We start from the raw sequence: 24582 nt of genomic DNA, 5'->3' as shown, positions 1-24582 counted from the left end.
AGGGTCTGTTCTTGCTCCCTTGTTGTTTATTCTGTACGTTTCAGACATGCCAGAGACGCTTTCAAGAAAATTCTGATATGCAGTTGACTGGGCAATTGCTATCGGAAAACAAACCGTTGAACAAACGGAAGAGATCCTGACAGAAGACCTCAAGAAGCTGAATCAGTACTTCAAAAAGTGGGGACTCAAACCGAACACCAGTGGAACTGAAGTTTGTTGCTTTAACCTAAACAACAAAATGACTAATAGGGAGTTAAAGGTGTGCACGGGCAACCAGCAATTGAGACACAACAGATACCCTAAATACCTAGGGATCACATTGGCTAGAAAGCTGTCTTTCAAGCATCATATCCAAAATATTGCTGCAAAAATAAGAACTCACAACAACACAATTCATAAACTGTGTGGAACAACTCTGCGATTCTCAGCTCTAGGGTCGGTGTACTCGACTGCTGAATACTGTGCTGCTGTCTGGCTCAATAGTGTCCGTACAAATATCATAGATACTCAACTAAATACCACAATGTGTCTTATCACCGGCACAATCAAATCTACTCCCGTACACTGGCTGCCAGTACTTAAGCCAGATCTCGAGACGTAAAGATGTACCCTTAAAAAGAATTCGACAAAATAGTGGACAATCCAGAACTACCTATACGTTCTGACATCAGCAACGCAAATGCTAATCGCCTGTGTCCGAGAAAACCACCTGACGCGAACTTGAGGAACAGCAACTATCAAACTAATATTGAGTGACAGAAGAGACTTAATCAAAAATGCTGCCAGACAATGCCTCCTGTGAAGAAGACGCCGCCACCTGGTTTCGACCTCCCTCTCTGACAGTGGTCCACACTAAGCAGAATCCGAACCGACCGTGGGAATTGTGCAGCCTCGCACTTTGAGTGGAACGTAACTTCAGCACCTGAGTGTGACTGTTGTGCTACACTACAGACGATCCAGCACATCATCACCGAATGCAGGACAAGAAAGTATAATGGCAGTGCTAGTGACTTTGCTCTCGCAACTCCACAAACTGTAGACTACATTCGTAATCTAGACATACAAGTGTAAACTTCAGTCGCGATAGATGTTGTACCTCTAGCTACACGCTAAATAAATAAATAAATTAATTGCATCATCAGTGGTACTCTCAACTGGAATATTAGAGTCACATTACATTATGTAGGGACATTACAGTGGTTTTTATTTTAAACTGAAATATCGACCGGTTTCAGTTGTGGACCATCTACTCAGATAAGGGTTAAAATGCTTTAAGCCACAAAATTACATTTGTCATTACTTAAATTATGTGTAGAGCATATCATGTTTACCAATATATGACACAGGACTTTAAAAAAAAGGCAAACCTAACAAGTATACATAGAGCAATACAGAGTACTATGTTGTATATTGATATCCAAGACATGTTCTACACATGATTTAAATAATGTCAAATGTCATGTTGTGGCTTAAATAATTTTACCACTTATCTGTGAAGATGGTCTACGACTGAAACTGGTCGATATTTGTGTTTAAAATAAAAGCGGCTGATGGTCATATGTGAATTTTATACATTACTTGACGACTGTTGAGAGTCACCTTCCAAAAATGCTTTCCATATCTTCTTCAAATCTGTTTTTTCAGTAAAGTACTCGTGAGTGTGTTTTTTATGTATGCAACACTAGACTGATCTGTGCACTCTTCTTTTCTTCAGAATTCCGATAACTATATTGGTTTTTAGAGTATGCTTAATTGTAGTGTCACGTTAATGAAGGAAAAAGAAACTATTCTCCTCCTGCAGTAAATGCATCTTTAACAATTACGAACACCCAAATTATTAATTCCATTGCACAATGGACCCTATATTTAATGTTGTAGGAAATTGTGGTCGCAGTTTTCTTCTGCCTCTGCCCATTTTGCTCGTATATGGTCTATAAAATAGTCTAATTCCTTCCCTTATCATCTATGGTGTTTCTTTGTCTGTCGATTGGTATTTGCATAGTACTTTTGGTAGTGTGTCATTATACGACATCCTGATGGTACAGTGTTTCTGTATTCTTCTATATTCTTGTACCTTTTCATTCAGAGACATTAGTCTTAATTCTGCTCTTATTTTCATATTTCGCTTTTGATATCAGCTCGTGTTTCCAATTTCTGGTTTCTTCGTGTATCCTTTTTTTATTGTTGCCCAAGCATCACTTGCAAACATTACAACTGAGTGAAAGTTTTTATAGAATTTTGTCTATATTTTGCCTGCCATTTTTCTTCCCTAATATTGAAATTTTTTGCCTTTGTGTGGTGTCCGACCTAAGACATTTTTTTAAAAAATCCGTTGTTTTGTAATATTAGAGCTACTTTTATTTTCTCCAGAGAATGCCATCACACTTATCTTTCTATTTGACATCTACAGCTTATTTATTTGTTTATTTCCGATACAGTCGGTAGTCCGCTTTTTCGTCGTCGTGCAATTTTCGATATTTACAAGTACTGCAAAACACATTCAGTGCAGTGTGTCAACTTTATCCACAACAGGGTTTCTTAATTCAACATATGGTCTTGTTTCTGCTGCTTCACCAGGGTGACAGCCCATTTACCCTAATTGGTATGTACCGTATTTACTCGAATCTAAGCCGCACCTGAAATTTGAGACTCGAAACTCAAGGGGAGAGAAAAGTTCTAGGTCGCACCTCCAAATCGAAACAAAGTTGGTCTATTGTAATAATGAGACACAATTTAGGTCGAGTGAATGACGATACAGCTACAGTAGTTTGGTTCGAGTCGTAAGCTTAGCAGTTAAGCTTTACCAGGCAGCCATTGCTATGCGTCAGGCGCTCCGTCCGTATTTATACGGGTACCCTTCCTTTTTCACGTGCTTCATCTGGTTTGAATCGATTGCTTATTTTGCTTTGATCTGATAAGTCCGTTTTCTTTGTAATAGGTGTTCATGTCACTCTAAGCTGAAAATGCATTACTGTACTGTGTCATGCATTGTTTGTCACATTCTGATAATGTGTGTTTACGGCCTGTCGCCGCTCGCGGCATGGCTTGCTTTTCTGCGTGCTACCGCAGCTTACAATTAAAAAAAAAATAGGAATTGTCTCATTAGCGAAACAATGGCAAGAGACTGCTATTTGTTGTTACCTACACTGCTGCTTTCTTTGATAATGATCAACAAGACCCAAATAATAGACTGCGTATGATAGAAGATGTTATGAACGAGAGTTTAGCGAAAATTTTTCCTCCTATTAGCAACCATCACTTCTCACAGGTAGGAAAAAATTCAGAACGTAGAGTTGGCCATATTGACAAACATCCCAAACAGTCTTGCCAGTCGAATTTTCGTAGTGTATTGAAATTCTGCTACATTCGATGATGAACAATACGGAATTTGTATTTACTTCGTTGGATAATGTATGAAAATGCAGTGGTCGAAACTCGGGGCAGAGAAAAAAGCTCGTCATCCACCTTTCTTTCTTTCTTTCTTTCTTTCTCTCTTTTTTTTTTTTATACTGGCGCAGAGGTTTCGGCGCCAGTATTTATCTTTGTGCCTACAAAGCATACCTGTGTAGCGCTACATATATTCGACGGCAGAAGTAGTTAGTTGTGGCGGCACCTACCAACATTTTACAGAACTTCTGCTTGCTTTGCACTCGATTCTAAGCCGCAGGTGGTTTTTTTGGATTACAAAAACCGGAAAAAAAGTGCGGCTTACATTCGAGTAAATACGGTATCTATTTGGGCTTCTGTAATTTTACCACACTGGCATTTCAGTAGATTGCTAATGCAGAACACAGTGGGAAAGACAGCACAATTTTATCAAATATATTCCCCAGCTTTAAATTGAGATCTCCAAAAATTAGTTCATCTCCAGGAAGTATACCTATTTGTACCCCAGCATTGGGAAGAAGCCATAACTAATATTCTATCCCAACGTAGCCCAATACAAGATTTTGATCAGTTACTAATGATCTTGTCACGGGTGGGTTATTAAATCCTGACCTCATTTACTTTTTTCCTTTAATTAAAAACCCAGTAGTGGCGCAAATTTGTGAGTAGGTCTGCTAAAAATCCAACCCTTAAAAAGTTTTGCCTGGTTTTGGCGTACTGTTCCGGGAACTGTTAGTGTATCATATCAATAACATTCCACTACTGCATACTATATCTACATCTACACAGATACTCCACAACTGCTGTACGGCGAATGGCGGAGGATATCTGTTCCACTACTAGTCATTGCCTTTTGTGTTCCGCTCGCAGAGAGAGCGAGAGAAAAATGACTGACTGAGAGTCTCCGTACGAGCACTAATTTCTGTTATCTTATCTTCGTGGTCCTTACGCGAAATGTACATTGGCAGCAGTAGAATCGTTCTGCAGTCAGCCTCAAATACCAGTTCTCTAAATCTGTGCAGTAGTGCCTTGCAGGGACCCTAATTTGAGGTCATGAAGCATCTCAGTAGTACCCCCACCTGCTGACCAAAACTACTGGTAACAAATCTGGCAGTGCACCTGTGAATTGCATCGATGTCTTCCTTTAATCTGACCTTGTAAGGATCCCGAATGCTCGAACAGTACTCACGAATGGGTAGCAGTAGCATTTGTACTCCAACTCCTTTATGGATGAGCTACACTTACCCGAAATTCCCCCAATAAAACGAAGTCGAGCATTGACCTTCCCCACTACATACCTGTTGTACTCTTTTCATTACTTATTGCTTTGCAGTGTTACACCCAGCTATTTAATTGATGTGGTTGTGTCAAGCTCCACCCTACTTATGCCATATTCGAATGTTATAGGATTGTTTTTCCTACTCACCCACACTAACTTACAATTATCTACAGTTAGAGCAAGCTGTCACACAACTAGAAATTTGTCTCAATCGTCCTATACAGGGTGTTACAAAAAGGTACGGCCAAACTTTCAGGAAACATTCCTCACACACAAATAAAGAAAAGTTGTTATGTGGACATGTGTCCGGAAACGCTTAATTTCCATGTTACAGCTCATTTTAGTTACGGATGAGGCTTCATTCCAACGTGATCAAATTGTAAATTTTCACAATCAACATGTGTGGGCTGACGAGAATCCGCATGCAATTGTGCAATCACGTCATCAACACAGATTTTCTGTGAACGTTTGGGCAGGCATTGTTGGTGATGTCTCGATTGGGCCCTATGTTCTTCCACCTACGCTCAATGGAGCACGTTTTCATGATTTCATACGGGATACTCTACCTGTGCTGCTAGAACATGTGCCTTTACAATTACGACACAACATGTGGTTCATGCACGGTGGAGCCCCTGCACATTTCAGTCGAAGTGTTCGTACGCTTCTCAACAACAGATTCGGTGACTGACGGACTGGTAGAGGCGGACCAATTCCGTGGCCTCCACGCTCTCCTGACCTCAACCCTCTTGACTTTCATTTATGGGGGCATTTGAAAGCTCTTGTCTACGGAACCCCGGTATCAAATGTAGAGACTCTTCATGCTCGTATTGTGGACGGCTGTGATGCAATACGCCATTCTCCAGGGCTGCATCAGCGCATCAGGTATTCTGTGCGACGGAGGGTGGATGCGTGTATCCTCGCTAACGGAGGACATTTTGAACATTTCCTGTAACAAAGTATTTGAAGTCATGCAGGTATGTTCTGTTTCTCTGTGTTTCCATTCCATGATTAATGTCATTTGAAGAGCTCTAACATGGAAAGTAAGCGTTTCCGGACACATGTCCACATAACATTTTTTCTTTCTTTGTGTGTGAGGAATGTTTTCTGAAAGTTTGGCCGTACCTTTTTGTAACACCCTGTATATTCCTACAGTCAATTGAGGATCCCATATGCCTCAGCATCACCAGCAAACATCCACGAATTGTCCTCACTCTGTCTGTCACTCCTAGGCATCATCATCTATCATATTGTATTATCATTTCAAATTAGCTTACCTTAATTTTCCTCTAGGACACTCCTGTTACTGTTAATGTATAGTTGTCTTTCATTGTCTTTTGCTCTCCCGTATGTAGAATGGTAATAGAGATTGAAATTCTATAAGGCGTGTTAGCTAGACTAAGATTCGAGAGAATCGTAATTCAAAATTAGTCTGCTGGTTCCTGTAACAATTGGCAGTGGTCTCCATAATACTTCTAACAAATGATGGAGTAGAATGTAACAGTACCAGAGAAAGAGAAGGAAAGTTACTACTCACCATATAGCGGAGGTGCTGAGTCACGATAGGCACAACAAAAAGATTCACACAATGATAGCTTTCGGCCATTAAAGCCTTTGTCAGCAGTAGACACACACACACACACACACACACACACACACACACACACACACACAAATTGCAACTGGCACACACGTCTGCAGTCTCAGAGAGCTGAAACCTCACTGCAGGAGGGACAAACTGATCGGTCTCCTGTCCTTGGCCTCAGTATGATCAGTTTTCCATGTTTTTGGAATGAAAATAACCCTCACTGTCCTCCGAGCATTAGGAATGGTGCTAGACTGACAGTAATGAGTATGTACACACTGTTCGGGTTTTTCTCCAGTGCTGTTGGCGTCCCGAGTTGCCGACTGGTGTGGACGAGTTACTTCTGAATCTCTGTGAATAAAAAAGTTTCAGATATTTGTCGTGCAGTGTTTGTGCCTCTTTGAATACTATAATTTCGGAAAGGAAGAAAAAAAAAAAACCACCTTGTGTCAATATCTTTAGTAGTTTGTGAAATGTGATGATTTTGGCAGTGGGTACATTGTGTACGACTGTCCATCTGATGTAAAAATCAGTAATTTGAGAATGAAATGAGATATCATCCTGCTCTCGATTTTAAATAAAATTTTGATAGCTAATCTACATATCATTTCGTGCAAAAAATCAACCACACCCAACGTTTATCGATGCAGCGCAGTACGTATGACGTACAACTAAAAGAAATTCAGTCCTTTATCGAGGGAAGATATCGGACTGTAATCATCATCATCATCATCATCATCATCATCATTTAAGACTGATTATGCCTTTCAGCATTCAGTCTGGAGCATAGCCCCCTTATAAAATTCCTCCATGATCCCCTATTCAGTGCTAACATTGGTGCCTCTTCTGATGTTAATCCTATTACTTCGAAATCATTCTTAACCGAATCCAGGTACCTTCTCCTTGGTCTGCCCCGACTCCTCCTACCATCTACTGCTGAACCCATGAGTCTCTTGGGTAACCTTGCTTCTCCCATGCGTGTAACATGACCCGTCCATCTAAGCCTGTTCGCCCTGACTGCTACATCTATAGAGTTCATTCCCAGTTTTTCTTTGATTTCCTCATTGTGGACACCCTCCTGCCATTGTTCCCATCTACTAGTACCTGCAATCATCCTAGCTACTTTCATATCCGTAACCTCAACCTTGTTGATAAGGTAACCTGAATCCACCCAGCTTTCGCTCCCATAGAACAAAGTTGGTCGAAAGATTGAACGGGGCACAGATAACTTAGTTTCGGTACTGACTTCCTTCTTGCAGAAGAGAGTAGATCGTAGCTGAGCGCTCACTGCATTAGCTTTGCTACACCTCACTTCCAGTTCTTTCACTACGTTGCCATCCTGTGAGAATGTGCATCCTAAGTACTTGAAACCGTCCACCTGTTCTAAATTTGTTCCTCCTATTTGGCACTCAATCCATTTATATTTCTTTCCCACTGACATTACTTTCGTTTCGGAGATGCTAATCTTCATACCATAGTCCTTACATTTCTGATCTAGCTCTGAAATATTACTTTGCAAACTTTTAATCGAATCTGCCGTCACAACTAAGTCATCTGCATATGCGAGACTGCTTATTTTGTGTTCACATATCTTAATCTCATCCAGCCAGTCTATTGTTTTCAACATATGATCCATAAATAATATGAACAACAGTGGAGACAGGTTGCAGCCTTGTCTTACCACTGAAACTACTCTGAACCATGAACTCAATTTACCGTCAACTCTAACTGCTGCCTGACTATCCATGTAAAAACCTTTAATTGCTTGAAAAAGTTTGCCTCCTATTCCATAATCTTGTAGAACAGACAATACCTTCCTCCTAGGAACCCGGTCATATGCCTTTTCTAGATCTATAAAGCATAGATACAATTCCCTGTTCCACTTATAACACTTCTCCATTATTTGCCGTAAGCTAAAGATCTGGTCCTGACAACCTCTAAGAGGCCTAAACCCACACTGATTTTCATCCAGTTGGTCCTCAACTAATACTCGCACTTTCCTTTCAACAATACCTGAGAAGATTTTACCCACAATGCTGATTAAAGAGATACCTCTGTAGTTGTTACAATCTTTTCTGTTTCCATGTTTAAAGATTGGTGTGCTTACTGCTTTTGTCCAGTCTGATGGAACCTGTCCCGACTCCCATGCCATTTCAATTATCCTGTGTAGCCATTTAAGACCTGACATTCCACTGTATTTGATGAGTTCCGACTTAATTTCATCCACCCCAGCCGCTTTATTGCACTGCAGTCTATTGACCATTTTCTCCACTTCCTCAAATGTGATCCTATTTCCATCACCATTCCTATCCCATTCTACCTCGAAATCTGAAACATTACTGATCGTATTTTCACCTACATTGAGCAACTCTTCAAAATATTCCCTCCATCTGCCCAAGGCATCCACAGGATTAACCAGCAGTTTTCCTGACCTGTCCAAAATACTTGTCATTTCCTCCTTACCTCCCTTTCGAAGACTGCTAATTACACTCCAGAATGGTTTTCCAGCAGCTTGACCCATAGTCTCCAACCTGTTTCCAAAGTCTTCCCAAGATTTTTTCTTGGATGCGGCAATTATCTGTTTGGCTTTGTTTCTTTCTTCAACATAACTTTCTCTGTCTACCCGAGTTCTAGTATGTAGCCATTTTTGATACGCCTTCTTTTTCCTTTTACAGGCTGCCTTGACTGTGTCATTCCACCAAGCTGTTTGCTTCATCCTACTTTTACACACTACTGTTCCAAGACATTCTTTAGCCACTTCTAGTACTGTATCCCTGTACCTTGTCCATTCCTTTTCCAATGACTGTAATTGACTGCATTCAACTAACTGGTACCTTTCTGAGATCGCTGTTATGTACTTGTGCCTGACTTCCTTATCCTGAAGTTTCTCCACTCTTATCCTCCTACATATGGACCTGACCTCCTGCGCTTTCGGCCTCACAATACCAGTTTCACTGCAGATTAAATAATGATCAGTGTCATCAAAGAATCCCCTGAATACACGTGTGTCCCTCACAGCCTTCCTGAATTCCTGATCTGTTGTTATATAGTCAATGACAGATCTGGTTCCCCTGCCTTCCCAAGTATACCGGTGAATGTTCTTACGTTTAAAAAAGGAGTTTGTGATTACTAAGCCCATACTGGCACAGAAATCCAAGAGTTGTTTCCCGTTCCTGTTAGCCTCCATATCCTCTCCAAATTTACCCACAACCTTTTCATACCCTTCTGTTCGATTTCCAATCCTGGCATTAAAATCACCCATGAGCGGAACACGGTCCTTGTCCTTTACTCTAACAACTACATCACTGAGTGCCTCATAAAAACTATCCATCTTATCTTGATCTGTCCCTTCACTGTAAGATGTACAAAAATCAATTTTTTTCACCTAATTGTTTTCTTACAATCAGACGATAATTATTTAATATCGGTCAGCATGCCATTGGACACAGAATGCAGAGAGCACATCTGTAGCAGCAGTAGAGTTAACCCCTGTCCTACTTGTTGCAATAGAGCGAGAAAAATTCCAGGTGGTTTTGGTGATGTGAACATGGAAATGTTTCCACTGCTCACTGCTTCCAGATTGCCTGTAAGTTGCCTGTAAACCAGTACATCTCTGGGACCGAATCTCAGTCTCCATTATCTGGCAGAGCGCACTGCGGGAAGCGAGTCTCGTGCACAGTCCTCCCGGATTTGTGGTATTCTTGTGAGGATCTTGGGAAGCGTGACCCTGGCAGCTGCAACTTCCACCTCCTCGCGTAACACCTTTCAGGTTGATCGTTTTGCTCGCTTAATTGCGACGATGTTTTTGGCGGGGTCCTCCCCGTATTTTACCCGTTGTCCTTTTCTTCTTGTAAAGTGGAACACTCTCCTTATCTTCTTCTTTTACAATTCAACATTATTGCTCAACGTGAGGTACACTTCTGTTTGTGCGCTTCTCTGTGATTGGGCAGCTTTCTAAATGTGAGTGTGTAGTTGCAGATGCCACTGTATCTGCCATTTCCTCAAAATTTGCTGGTTTCCTCATCAAAGTTCTGACTTCAAACAATGCTGTTTTCCTACGACATCTATAGGCCCTGTTCTGTTTAACACCCATTTCGACCCCAAACTTAATATACCTGTGGTTAGATAGGGATAGCTCCATTGCCACATGCCATCGTTTGAAGTAACTAGCCATTAAGGTAGACCCAAAAGTTAAGTCTGTTACTTCTTCCATTCTTATAGGTAGGTCCCCTAATCCTATTAAAGACCTCTAGGTTGCTCCCCGGTAGATATTCGAGTGGATACGTTGTCGGTATTTGTCACTCCCCCGTATCGAGTCGTGGGCACTGGTGTCACAGATAACCGGCAGTTGGCCTTTCTGCTGCACGCAGCTGTCTACCCGTCTCCTCACTTCCTGGGAAGGGGGAGCCTGTTCTCGTAAGGAAGGTAAACTGAGCCCGGTACGCATTCCCTCGTGCTTTCCTCCTTGCCCTATTTCACCCTGACAGTCACAAAATCCCCGGAACAGAAGTTCGCTGTCGGTACGAATGACACTTAGTTCGTAATGTAAATCTGTGTCAGATTTTTAGATTTCTAGTGTAAATCTGTTTACCTCGAATTCCTCTGAGGCTCGACACACTCCTGTGTACAGAAAGGATCACATCCACCTCGTGTCTTCCCAGAAGACAACTCGCGGCAGCAGTAGCACCTCCACCGAGTCACAGGTTCACCGACGACACTTTCGGCGACCGGCTTGTCACTGTCGTCGCTTCTGATACCCTTAATCACCTGACAGTAACGTGTACAGATCCTAAATACAGTTTAGGTACCGAGTTCACATTACCTTCCGGAATTTCTCACCGTCTTACACCACAGGGGTTGGCCATCAGATGCAACATTCTAGTTAATTATGCTCCAGTCATCTGTCCCAACTTTCTGGTTCTGCACCCATACTTCCTCAAACTAGATATTTCGAAGAACGTTTATAAACATCGGGTGATTGTAATTACATTACAGCAACTTACAGATGTCCAGTACGGACTACTGTATTTACTCGAATCTAAGCCGCTTTTTTTTTCCGGTTTTTGTAATCCAAAAAACCGCCTGCGGCTTAGAATCGAGTGCAAAGCAAGCAGAAGTTCTGAAAAATGTTGGTAGGTGCCGCCACAACTAACTTCTGCCGTCGAATATATGTAGCACTACACAGGCATGCTTTGCAGGCACAAAAATAAATAGTGCCGCCAAAAACTCTGCGTCAGTAAATAAATTTAAAAAAAGGTGAAAGACGAGCTTTTCTTCTCCGCCCCGAGTTTTGACCACTGGATTTTGGAACATTATCCAATGAAGTAAATGCAAATTCCGTATTGTTCATCTTCGAATGTAGCAGAATTTCAACGTACTACGAAAATCCGACTGGCAAGACTGTTAGGGATGTTTGTCAATATGGCCAACTCTACGTTTCGAGTTTTTTCCTACCTGTTGGAAGAGACTGTTGCTAATAGGAACCTGATGAAATGTGAATCACATGCAGTATTCTCTTCACCATAAGAACAATACGAATATAAACATTTTGCCATGTATTCTTTCATGTTTGCTGCTATCTCATTTAAATCCTGTCTGCCTAATATAGTGATACAGTCAGAAATGAAGCACGGCAAATGACTAGATTTTAAATGTAAGATGACTAATTTCTGTGCAGAATTTGATGTACTAAAGAAGCAGCCGCGAAGATTATCAAATGGAGAAAAATTTGCGCCTAACTCTCGTTCAGAACATGTTCTATCATACGCAGTCTATTATTTGGTTCTTGTTGATCATTATCAAAGAAAGCAGCAATGTAAGTAACAACAAATAGCAGTCTCTTGTCATTGTTTTGCTAATGAGACGATTCCTCTTTTTTTTTTAAGCGGCGGTAGCGCGCACAAAAGCAAGTCATGCCGCGAGCGGCGACAGGCCGTAAACACACACTATCAGAATGCGACAAACAATGCTTGACACAGTACAGTAATGCATTTTCAGCTTAGAGTGACGTAAACACCTATAACAAAGAAAATGGCACTTATCAGATCAAAGCAAAATAAGCAATCGATTCAAACCAGACGAAGCACGTGAAAAAGGAAGGGTACCCGTATAAATACGGACGGAGCACCTGACGCATAGCAATGGCTACCTGGTAAAGCTTAACTGCTAAGCTTACGATCTCAAACCAAACTACTGTAGCTGTTTCGCCATTCATTCGACCTAAATTGTGTCTCAAATTACAATGGACCAACTTTGTTCCGATTTGGAGGTGCGGCCTAAAACTTTTCTCCCCCCTTGAATTTTGAGTCTCAAATTTCGGGTGCGGCTTAGATTCGGGAAATATTTTTTTCCTTTATTTCGAGTCTCATTTTTCAGGTGCGGCTTAGATTCGGGAAATATTTTTTTCCTTTATTTCGAGTCTCATTTTTCAGGTGCGGCTTAGATTCTAGTAAATACGGTATATTTATAGTATGCCAGTGAAACATGGTAGAGCAACCAATTTTTACCAGATAAATTTGGCTCCAGTTTTTGCTACGAGATGCAAACCTGGCACTTTACACTGTCTGTATCAAGATATGACATTCACACTGTTATTTGACAGAGTAATCAGTACGTCTATCGAGAAGAAGTGAAACTGTCAGCTGTGAACAGCAGCAATTATAGTGCTGCACTCAGAGAGTATTGCTGACTGAAAGGTTTGAGGAGAGGCCCGACATCGTGAAATAGAATAAAGAAGATGATGACGAAATTGAAAAACACGGGTGAGCTCGGTGTAGCACCCAGAAGAGGGAGGTGTATTATCCCGGTTGGGAGGTGTCGACGAGGTTGCTGTCGCCGTAAATGACCGTGCGACACGTGCCCCGGTTAGTGCTACCGATCTTGTAGCATCCATCCCAGAGTCGACAGTACGGAAAGTTTTGTGCTGTGTTTTAAACTGGTACCTGAACGAGATGCAGACGATGCGACAACTGAATACACAGAACTTCCAATCAGACTGCTCGTTCTTCACGAAGAAACGTTGTACTTGCCGTATGTGACTGTGAGGTGTGGATTTTCAAGCACCTTTATTCTCGGTCTGTTCTCCTTTGAAGAGAATACGCTCGAAGGGTCTGTCAGATGTACTGTGACGTATGCACATTACCGAGGCCTTCTTGTACGGCATCTGATTCCCGGTTTGGAAGAGCACAGCTGTATGGGAACCACCGTTTCCTTGCGAGGTCGGGCGACACATCTTGTCACTCGCCTAGTGGAAGATCTACTTAATGCGATCTTCCACGACAGTGCGTTGTCCGTATGTTTTCCAGATACGTGGCCTGCAAGATTACCCGATCTAAATCTGTATGGATTTTGGCTCTGGGGAAACATGAAAGAATGTGTTTACCAGGGACACATTCAGTCTCTACCTGATCTGGAGGCCAATGTATACTGTAACACATTGCTCAGATTACACCAGAACTACTGTGAGCGGCGGTCGATCGCGCCGTTTTACGGAGCGGCATCTCGTCAGTGTCTCCGGTGCTCATATTGAACAAATTGTGTAAGCAGCGGTTAATAATAAAATCGACATTATCCCTTTCTCACTTGTTTGACCTTGTCTGCCCGTGGCACATTCCTGATCCATTTCTATATGTGAAACTACCTGACAGATTAAAACTGTGCTACACCCAGACAGGAACTTCGAAACTTTGCTTTTCTCGGTAAAGTGTCCTACCGACCGAGTAAAACTCGCGACTTGTCCTCACAGCCTTACTTCCACTAGTACCTCGTCACACACCACTTGCTCCCAGAAGGCAGAGGTTTCGAGTTCGAGTCTCGGTTTGGCGCACAGTTTTATTTGCCAGGAATGTTCATATCGGTGCACACTTTGCTGCAGAGTGAAAATCTTGTCCTGGAAACATTCCACAGACTGTGGCTGAGCTGTATCTCTGCAGTATCCTTTCTTCCTGGAGTGCTAGTCCCACAAGTTTTGCAGGAGACCTCGTGTGAGGTTTGGAATGTAGGAGACGAGGTACTGGCGGAAGTAAGGTTGTGAGGACAGGTCGTGAGTCGTGCTCGTTTAGCTCAGTCGGTAGAGCACTTGTCCGCAAAAGGCAAAGGTCCCGAATTTGAGTCTCGGTCCGGCACGCAGTTCTAATCTGCCAGGATGTTTCATATTGACGCACTCTCCACTGCACAGAGAAAATTCCATTCTGGAAACATCCTCCAGGCTGTGGCTAAGCCACGTGTCTGCAATATCCTTTGCCAGCCGGGGTGGCCGAGCGGTTCTAGGCGCTACAGTCTGGAAACGCGCGACCGCTACGGTTGCAGGTTCGAATCCTGTCTCAAGCATGGCTGTGTGTGATGTCCTTAGGTTAGCTAGGTTTAAGTAGTTCTAAGTTCTAGGGGTCTGATGACCACAGAAGTTAAGTCCCATAGTGCTCAGAGCCATTTTGCAATATCCTTTCTTTCAGGAGTGCTAGTTCTGCAAGGTTTGCAGAAGAGCTTCTGTGAAGTTTGGAAGGTAGGAGACGAGGTACTGGCGGAAGTAAGACGTGGCATGAGTCGTGCTCGGGTAGCTCAGATGGTAGAGCACTTACCCGAGAAAGGCAAAGATCCCGAGTTCGAATCTCGGTCCTGCGCATAGTTTTAATCTGCCAGCAAGTTTCTTTCTTGCATTGACAGTGGCAGCTTCGGATCTGGTGGCTGAAATTGGAATTAATTTTTTTCCAGCGTAAATCGCTTCCACATTAATGTGTTAACACATCTACCACACTTTTCTGCCATGCAGTAATTACAGTTCAAAGTGGGTCTCTGTGAGTAGCTGCAATTTAATTCTAACTGCCCTGTAGTCTAGGTAGGTAGCCCCATCGATATCTTCGCGATCTCAAAGAGTTCCTGTTGTGACTCGTCCGGCAGCTTAACATCCTCACACGGAGATATCTTGGGTGTAACCTCCTTCAGCTTGTTTACTGTTCCCCTACCCTCGCAGGCAAAGTTAAGGGCAACTTAGTCCAGGTAGACACTCTCGAACTTGCGATCTTGACTTGCATTTTCCCCAATCTTTCTGAGGTTAACAAGCAAATATCCTGAATGAGATTTTCACTCTGCAGCGGAGTGTGTGCTGATATGAAACTTCCTGGCAGATTAAAACTGTGCGCCCGACCCAGACTCGAACTCTGGACCTTTGCCTTTCGTGGGCAAGTACTCTACCATCTGAGCTACCGAAGCACGACTCACGCCCGGTACTCACAGCTCGACTTCTGCCAGTATCTCATCTCCTACCTTCCAAACTTTACAGAAGCTCTCCTGCGAACCTAGCAGGAGACGAGATACTGGCAGAAGTAAAGCTGTGAGTACCGGGCGTGAGTCGTGCTTCAGTAGCTCAGATGGTAGAGCACTTGCCCACAAAAGGCAAAGGTCCCGAGTTTGAGTCTCGGTCAGGCACACTTGTTTTAATCTGCCAGGAAGTTTCATAAGCAAATATCCTGTTCACAATTCCACCAGCCTAAAAACTGGGATGTAGTGCTATAGACCCATTTCCCTGATTCCCGCGTTGGCTTTTTCTGGTTGTTTTTCATTGAAGCAAAGTGCTCGAATACTGATTGCATAAACCCTTCCATGGTGAGACTGCTCTTTATTAAAGCTATGTTAGATTACTTTTTGATATGAATATAATATAGGGAAACATTCCACGTGGGAAAAATATATCTAAAAACAAAGATGCTGTAACTTACCAAACGAAAGCATTGGTATGTTGATAGAGACAATAAAAAACACACACACAAATTTCAAGCTTTCGCAGCCCAAGGTTGCTTCATCAGGAAGAGGGAAGGAGAGGGAAAGAATAAAGGATGTGGGGTTTAAGGGAGAGGGTAAGGAGTCATTCCAATCCCGGGAGCCGAAAGGCTTACCTTAGGGGGAAAAGAGGACAGGTATACACTCGCACATACAGACATATCCATCCGCACATATGCAGGCACAGGCAGACATATGTAAATGCAAAGAGGTTGGGCAGAGATGTCAGTTGAGGTGGAAGTACAGAGGCAAAGATGTTGTCGAATGACAGGTGAGGTACAAGGGGCGGCAACTTGAATTTAGCGGAGGTTGAGGCCTGGTGGGTAACAGGAGGAGAGAATATATTGAAGGGTAAGTTCCCATCTCCGGAGTTCTGATAGGTTGGTGTTAGTGGGAAGTATCCAGATAACCCGGACGGTGTAACACTGTGCCGAGATGTGCTGGCCATGCACCGAGGCATGTTTAGCCACAGGGTGATCCTCATTACCGACAAACACTGTCTGCCTGTGTTCATTCATGCGAATGGACAGTTTGTGGAAATCATAATTCTTGTCAAGTACTTTAAATGCCTTCAACCCTATCTTTCCCTTTCATTATAATGAAACCTCAAAATTTCTGTCTTATCGTGAAATCCCATTTCTGCGTTCCAATGAAAATTCCTTCTTTTATTGTTTCCCTTGTGATTTATAGCCTTCATATATATATATATATATATATATATATATATTTTTTTTTTCTCAAACTTAATTTTACATCAGTGTAGGCAAGAATATTTTCTTCGGATCCAAGCATTCTTTATTGCATGTTCATAGTGTTCATGCTTGGGCAACACTCTTACGAACCGATGATTTAACTCTACCTCTACTGTCCCACTCACGTGTGAACATTAAAACTTTGTATAATGTAACTGCAGTTTTGTAAGAAGAGCTGCAACAGTTAATCTCCAATTACATACTGACAGTGTACACTGTAATGCATAGAATGTAACAGAAGTTAAGATTAAAGCCATGCATAAAGGAAAACGTTTTGACACCATTTCTGACATTGAGAGGGCAACGACAGAGCAACTGAATGCCGTTACAAAAGAAGCCTTCCAGAAATGCATGCAGTCACACATACGACGTTGGGACAAGTACATTGCCGGCCGAGAACAGTATTTTGAAGAAGATTAAATCACACTCCACCTAAGCTAATTACTTTGTTTCTGATAAAATCATTCACTAACAGTTTTTATGGCAAGGGTAGTTGCTACCCAGCACATGGCAGAGATGCTGAGTCACAGGTAGGCACATAAACTGCCCCCCCCCCCCACTCCCACACACACACACACACACACACACACACACACACACACACACACACACACAGAGCGAGAGAGAGAGAGAGAGAGCCTCGTTGGCTGAAAGCCCACTTTCTGACAGTCTTTTTGTCGTTCCCATCTATGTCTCAGCATCTCCGCTATAAGGTGAGCAGCAACTATCCTTTTCATAAAATTGTCACATTCCGTGCTGAATTTTCCATTGTTTGAAAATTAGGTGATGCAAATGCTCTAAACACTATTTCTCCAAAGGTGTCGGTGGTGGAAGTGACTAGAATGCAAATTAACAAATTGTTAGTTATATATAAGTTTAGATAAATCTCGTCATGAAGGAAAAACTCATTCTTCCCCATTTTAATGTGTCCGTTTCCCTTCGCAGAGTCCACACTTTCGGCCCCCGAGTGCCCTGGCGAATCGGACGGACGGCCGGAGACAGGCGGCGCGGGAGCGGCAGGTGGTGGCGGTGGCTCGTCAGAGTCCACCGCGGCTGCCGAGGCCTCGGCTCCGAACGAGACTGCCGACTCGTCACACGTGCCGGCCTGTCCGCACTGCCGCATACTGCTGGCGGGGAAGGACGCACTGGCGACACACGTCGCCGAGGAGCACCCGGCCAGGTAGGACCGAGTCCTGTGGTGCCGTCTCGTGGCCTCGAGGTTGCCGTACTGTGTGAAGATGGGGAAGGTGTGCGGGAGCTGTCGAACGGAGTAAGTGACGTAGTTGGCAGAATCAAATTAAACTTAAAAATTGGCCAGGTGTGAGTACAACACACACACTGAGGATTCCGTAAAAACTTAGTTATGCGTATATACTGTTCCTAATTCGGGAATTCGAGGATCTCGTCTATTTTGCCCGTTATCGACATTCGTACTGCCGAGATATCGGTCCGAGAGGTTCAGAGTGTTTCGAGAATGTTTTACACACACCAAAAAAAGTTTTACGTTACCTCGGTTCCGAGAGTTTTGGAACCTGTACAGAAAATTGGAATAGAAATCAACATAAACATCCTTTCTGCCCTTTTTGTTGCTTACGAAAACCACATATTGCATGTTGTACCACCATACAGCGAGACCTTCAGAGTTGGTGGTCCAGATTGCTGTACACATCAGTACCTCTAATACCAGTACCACGTCCTCTTGCATTGGTGCACGACTGTAATCATCGTGGCATACTATCCGCAAGTTCATCAAGGCAGTGGTGGTCCAGATTGTCCCACTCCTCAACTGCGATTCGGCGTAGATCCCTCAGAGTGGTTAGTGGGTCACATTGTCCGTAAACAGCTCTTTTCAATCTATCCCAGGCATATTCAGTAGGGTTCATGTCTGGAGAACATGCTGGCCATTCTAGTCGAGAGATGTCGTTATGCTGAAGGAAGTCATTCACAAGATGTGCACAACGGGGGCGCGAATTGTCGTCCGTGAAGACAAATGCCTCACCAATATGCTGCCGATACAGTTGCACTGTGGGTCGGAGGGTGGCATTCGCGTATCGTACAGCCGTTATGGTGCCTTCCCTGACCATCCGTGGCGTACGTCGGCCCCACATTATGCCACCTCAAAACAGCAGAGAACCTCCACCTTGCTTCACTCGCTGTACAGTGTGTATAAGGTGTTCAGCCTGACCAGATTGCCTCCAAACATGTCTCTGACGATTGTCTGGTTGAAGGCATATGCGACACTCATTGGTGAAGGGAACGTGATATCAGTCCTAAGTGGTCTATTCAGCATGTTGTTGGACCCATCTGTACCGCACAACACGGTATCATGGTTGCAAAGATGCGCCTCACTGTGGACATCGGGAGTGAAGTCACGCATCGTACAATCTATTGCACACAGTTTGAGTTGTAACACGACATCCTGTGGCTCGTACGTAGCTTCCATCCACTGCAGTAGTAGCCCTCGGGCAGCCTGACCGAGGCAGGTCATCGACAGTTCCGTCTCTCTGTATCTCCTCCGTGTCCGAACATTATTGCTTTGGTTTACTCCTAGATGCCTGGACACTTCCCTTGTTGAGAACCCTTCCTGGCACAAAGTAACAGTGGAGATGCGATTGAACCGCGGTATTGACCGTCTAGGCACGGTTGAACTACAGACAACACGAGCTGTGTACCTCCTTCCTGATGGAATGACTTGGCTGCTCGTGCATACATCTTTGGATGGGTTTAGTGACATCTCTGAACGGTCAAAGGGGCTGTGTCTGTCATACAGTAGCCACAGTCACAACTATCTTCAGGAGTTCCGAGAACTGGGGTGCTGCAAAACTTATTTTGATGTGTGTAGTTTCAAATCTGAAACTGCAAAACAAATGACAAGAGAAATATTTTTTGTATGATAGAATTAAAATTAAAAATTTTCTGATATTTTTTTAAATTTTTGTTTACTTGTACTGTGAAATCTTTCTTCGTGCTAAATTTCACGATTCTACATCAGCAGGAAGTACCCTATAGGTTTTAATGAGCGAGTTTGCAAGTATCGAAGTATTTGGTGTAAATGACTGTATCTTTTGATTACAGTGACTTAGAAGCTTCACTTTCGTATGTTGCCGATGCACTGTAGACCTTAATATGTGACATAAGTTTCAACTTGATAAGTTATCTTCAGAAAAAGGATTTTACACCGACACCAGACAGACAACAAAATTATCATATAAGGGCTCAGTTTTTTCCAATGGTGCTGTGGAACCCGGAAAAGATGATAGTTTTGAGCAGTAGCAGAAATCAGATGATTGACTACCTTAATGTAAAAATTGGGGTTCACAGAAATAGATGGATACAGCCAGAGGGAAATAAGCAGATCAGCACAGGCAAAGAGGGCATTCCTCACTAGTAGCGAACCACTAGCGTCAAATGTAGGCTCTAAATGGAGCGTGTACAGGTGGTGGACAAAACTGTGGACACAACACATTACTGTGCCAAATTAACATTCAAAATGGCCTCCAGGCATATCGGAATGGGAGATACGACAATTCGTCCTCGTACTCCCAAAACCAGACCTGGACAGTGCGAGCTGTGTGAACGGGAGCCCTGTCATCGTGGAACACAGCGTTGTCATTGGTGAACAAACATTCTACCATTGGATGGATGCGATCAGCTAACACGGTCACCTACCGGCTTTATCCCATCGCTCCATAGTCCAGGTTTTATGGCTTCAGCACCACATTTTCTTATTACGAGCATTTGCATTACTGACGAGTAGATTTGGAATTCCTGACGAGTAGTTTTGGAAATCCAGCTTTCCTGGATTTCCCCACTTCTGGAGCTCCCTTCGTGTTGTTCGTTGCCGACAGGATTTACGAGTGCGATATTCGGTTCTGCAGTGGCTTTTGCAGCTGTCGTCCTCTTTATTTTTCACCAATCTCCTTCAGTTACCGTGCCTTACGATCACCCAAAACACAATTTTATTTGTGTTGTGATTAGTGAATGCCGATTGCCCGTGTCGTTCGTATGTGGTATAAGTCTTTGATACGGTGCCTCTTGAAACACCAGACATTTAGACTACCTCGGTTACGGAAGCACCGACCTACGAGCACCGACAGTTTCCCCATGTTGAAATTCACTCAGCTCTGACATAATGCACTCGGTATGCAGAACAGTATTCTGACCGTGACTGACATTTGCGATGTATTTAGGATGTCGTACAGGTGCCGTTGGTGGTCGAGTACAACAGCTCGACTTGCAGACTCGGCTAGCTTCTGCATTTGTGTTTGAGCATGCAGTTCGTGCAGTGTTTCAATATTTCTGTCTGCTGGGGCACGGCACTGTGTGGAAGTGAATAGTGAACAGGGAAAAAGTAAATAGAATAGAATCGAAGCAGTTCAGATGTGGTATTACAAAAGGATGTGCAAATATTGACTAGCACAGTGGTCAGCAAAGCTAACCAGTCGAGAGACCCAAATATCGGCAGTACTGCATCTGGAATTTCTTTTGAGGGCCATTTTTTTTTTAACTTGAATGATATAGGTACATTTTTACTAATTTAATTAGGGTACTCCTAAGCTGTCCTATGGCTTGACATCCGCAACCTGACTGAAGCTCCATACGTTAATAGAATGCCAAGAAACCCTAATAACTGTAACAGTGGGACGTACCCTCTCCTGTAAACCTCACACGGTGGTTTGCGCAGTATAGATGTAGATGTAGAAGTTAATTTGCATTTCGACCCCTTCCGGCTCTTCCTTCCAGACTCGTCTTGTATATTAGTTTCGTCTCTCTCCTTTAATTACTCTTTTCTATATGTCCAAACCATCTCAACATACCCTTTTCAATACATGGCACTATATCTTCTTTTACTCCACAAAATTCCCTAAAATTAACTGAATAAACTTTACTTAAAAGTTTTTAAATTACACTATAGGTACATAAAATAATACTGGATACCATACTTAATAACAGTATTATTTATTGATAAAACTAAATTGTAAGGGCTCCATAAAATTAAATCATGACAGTGACTGAGAAACAGTAATGTGAACAGTTGTCTTGCATCTCCTTGGAAAGTTTCCTGTAGTCAAATTTGTATGATGATGATTTTAATTTTAGACACATTTTCAGTTTCTCATCAATAAGACAACTTCTCAATTTACTTTTGATAGGATCAACAGAGCTATGCTGTCATCATTGGATTTGCAAGAGGATGTCCAAAAATTGATAGGAAAATATTTGACAATTGTGATATTACCATTTGATACTCTGTCTTGTTACATAACCTGTGTAGTTGTAACATACCTTATAGTTTTGAATTTTTACAACATATTATTCAGCAGTGTTAATAGTTGCTTCACATTGTATATGCACGTCTGACCATGAAAAACACTACGCATCAGCATGTCAAATGTGAAAGTATTATATACAGACACATACATAATTGTATTGTCCCAATTGTGAGTGTTCTTGTTCACCACCAGCTGGCAACTGACAGAAACGGTGAAAACACGAGGACCATTTAAAATACAGAAAAAGATTATCAGGGTGATAAAAAAAGCTAAATGTAAGGATTCCTGTAGACCCCTTTTTAAAACTCTGAAAATATTGCCACTGGCTTGCTTGTATGTATATGAAATACTAATTTTCACAAAAGGGAGTATCTTAAAAAAAGGAAATCTCTTCAGACACAACTATGATATACACACATATGAAGCTAGACAGAAGATGAACCTACAGGTAAATACAAACTAACGCAAAAGAGGAGTGTGTCATTCTGTAGCTATGTTATATAAGCATTTGCCTTCTTACCTAAAATGCATACCAACATTAAATGCATTCAAAAAAAAGTTAAAACAGTTCTTGCTTGACCACTGCTTCTATTCTTTGTCTGAGTTTATGGAACATCATAATAAGTAAATGTACCAAATTTAACTAATTGTCAATTCATAATATAGTTAACATTGTGCTTATCATGTTATCTCACATAATAACTGCTGTTATCACATGTAGAAGCAATGTAGTATACCAACTGCATTATTATGCATTTTTATTATGTCAACAATGTAGTCAAAATGACTACTGTATTGTAAACTAACTAGGTTTACCCCTGTCCTATATCACATGTAGAAACAATTTACAAAACTGATTCTTGGACCAATAAGTAAACAAACCTGGACGTATGTCCCCAGGTGGCACTATCACGGTTGACTGGATAATCGTCTTGTATATAGCATAAAGCATAGTTACATAATTCCGTACAATTTGTAATGCATTATTGAGGACAACTTTTATTTATGTATTATTATACAATCTGTATCAGAAATGTGTGGGAATTTTTACATATAATTAATATAAGTATCTTTGATAATTTTGTCGGATAAAATATCTATGACATACATTCGGGAACAAGAATGAGACGTACAATATTCCAAATGTACACAATTTTTTTAAAAAATAGTCTTCAGGTAGGATATCTATTATGGTGTACTGTGTGTTGTGCTGCAATTCACATATGAATGTCCTTAGCTATGTTTCAAATTTTTCATCATGATGGGCAGACAACATATTTCTTTCGTTTTTTTAATGAAAGAAATGGTGCTATACGTACAAAATTATAAACAGATCATGTTAAAAGTGTAATGATAACCTTACATAATTTTAACCATGAAATAACAATGTTTTATCATATGTACAAGACGTAGGCCAGTGGTAAATGGCATTCCTACTTGGTGGCTTCTTACCGTTTTTTTTTTGGGCATCAGTCTACTGACTGGTTCGATGCGGCCCGCCACAAATTCCTTTCCTGTGCTAACCTCTTCATCTCAGAGTAGCACTTGCAGCCTACATCCTCAATTACACTCCTGGAAATGGAAAAAAGAACACATTGACACCGGTGTGTCAGACCCACCATACTTGCTCCGGACACTGCGAGAGGGCTGTACAAGCAATGATCACACGCACGGCACAGCGGACACACCAGGAACCGCGGTGTTGGCCGTCGAATGGCGCTAGCTGCGCAGCATTTGTGCACCGCCGCCGTCAGTGTCAGCCAGTTTGCCGTGGCATACGGAGCTCCATCGCAGTCTTCAACACTGGTAGCATGCCGCGACAGCGCGGACGTGAACCGTATGTGCAGTTGACGGACCTTGAGCGAGGGCGTATAGTGGGCATGCGGGAGGCCGGGTGGACGTACCGCCGAATTGCTCAACACGTGGGGCGTGAGGTCTCCACAGTACATCGATGTTGTCGCCAGTGGTCGGCGGAAGGTGCACGTGCCCGTCGACCTGGGACCGGACCGCAGCGACGCACGGATGCACGCCAAGACCGTAGGATCCTACGCAGTGCCGTAGGGGACCGCACCGCCACTTCCCAGCAAATTAGGGACACTGTTGCTCCTGGGGTATCGGCGAAGACCATTCGCAACCGTCTCCATGAAGCTGGGCTACGGTCCCGCACACCGTTAGGCCGTCTTCTGCTCACGCCCCAACATCGTGCAGCCCGCCTCCAGTGGTGTCGCGACAGGCGTGAATGGAGGGACGAATGGAGACGTGTCGTCTTCAGCGATGAGAGTCGCTTCTGCCTCGGTGCCAATGATGGTCGTATGCGTGTTTGGCACCGTGCAGGTGAGCGCCACAATCAGAACTGCATACGACCGAGGCACACAGGGCCAACACCCGGCATCATGGTGTGGGGAGCGATCTCCTACACTGGCCGTACACCACTGGTGATCGTCGAGGGGACACTGAATAGTGCACGGTACATCCAAACCGTCATCGAACCCATCGTTCTACCATTCCTAGACCGGCAAGGGAACTTGCTGTTCC

At 42.9% G+C, this 24582-nt stretch overlaps 1 protein-coding gene across 1 annotated transcript in view; it reads left to right on the top strand.

Moving 5' to 3' along the window:
* LOC126108833 (uncharacterized) overlaps positions 1–24582 on the top strand; it is a 255944-nt gene that overhangs the window by 114469 nt on the left and 116893 nt on the right. Inside the window, exon 13 of the mRNA XM_049914197.1 lies at positions 17720–17954. Within this exon, the coding sequence (XP_049770154.1) occupies positions 17720–17954 (235 nt within the window). The remainder of the gene's footprint in view (positions 1–17719; positions 17955–24582) is intronic.

This window comes from Schistocerca cancellata, chromosome 11 (assembly GCF_023864275.1).
Source record: "Schistocerca cancellata isolate TAMUIC-IGC-003103 chromosome 11, iqSchCanc2.1, whole genome shotgun sequence".
In the NCBI taxonomy this organism is placed as follows: Eukaryota; Metazoa; Arthropoda; class Insecta; order Orthoptera; family Acrididae; genus Schistocerca; species Schistocerca cancellata.
Note: the sequence above shows the minus strand (reverse complement) of the source record. Positions and strands in the feature narration are given on the sequence as shown.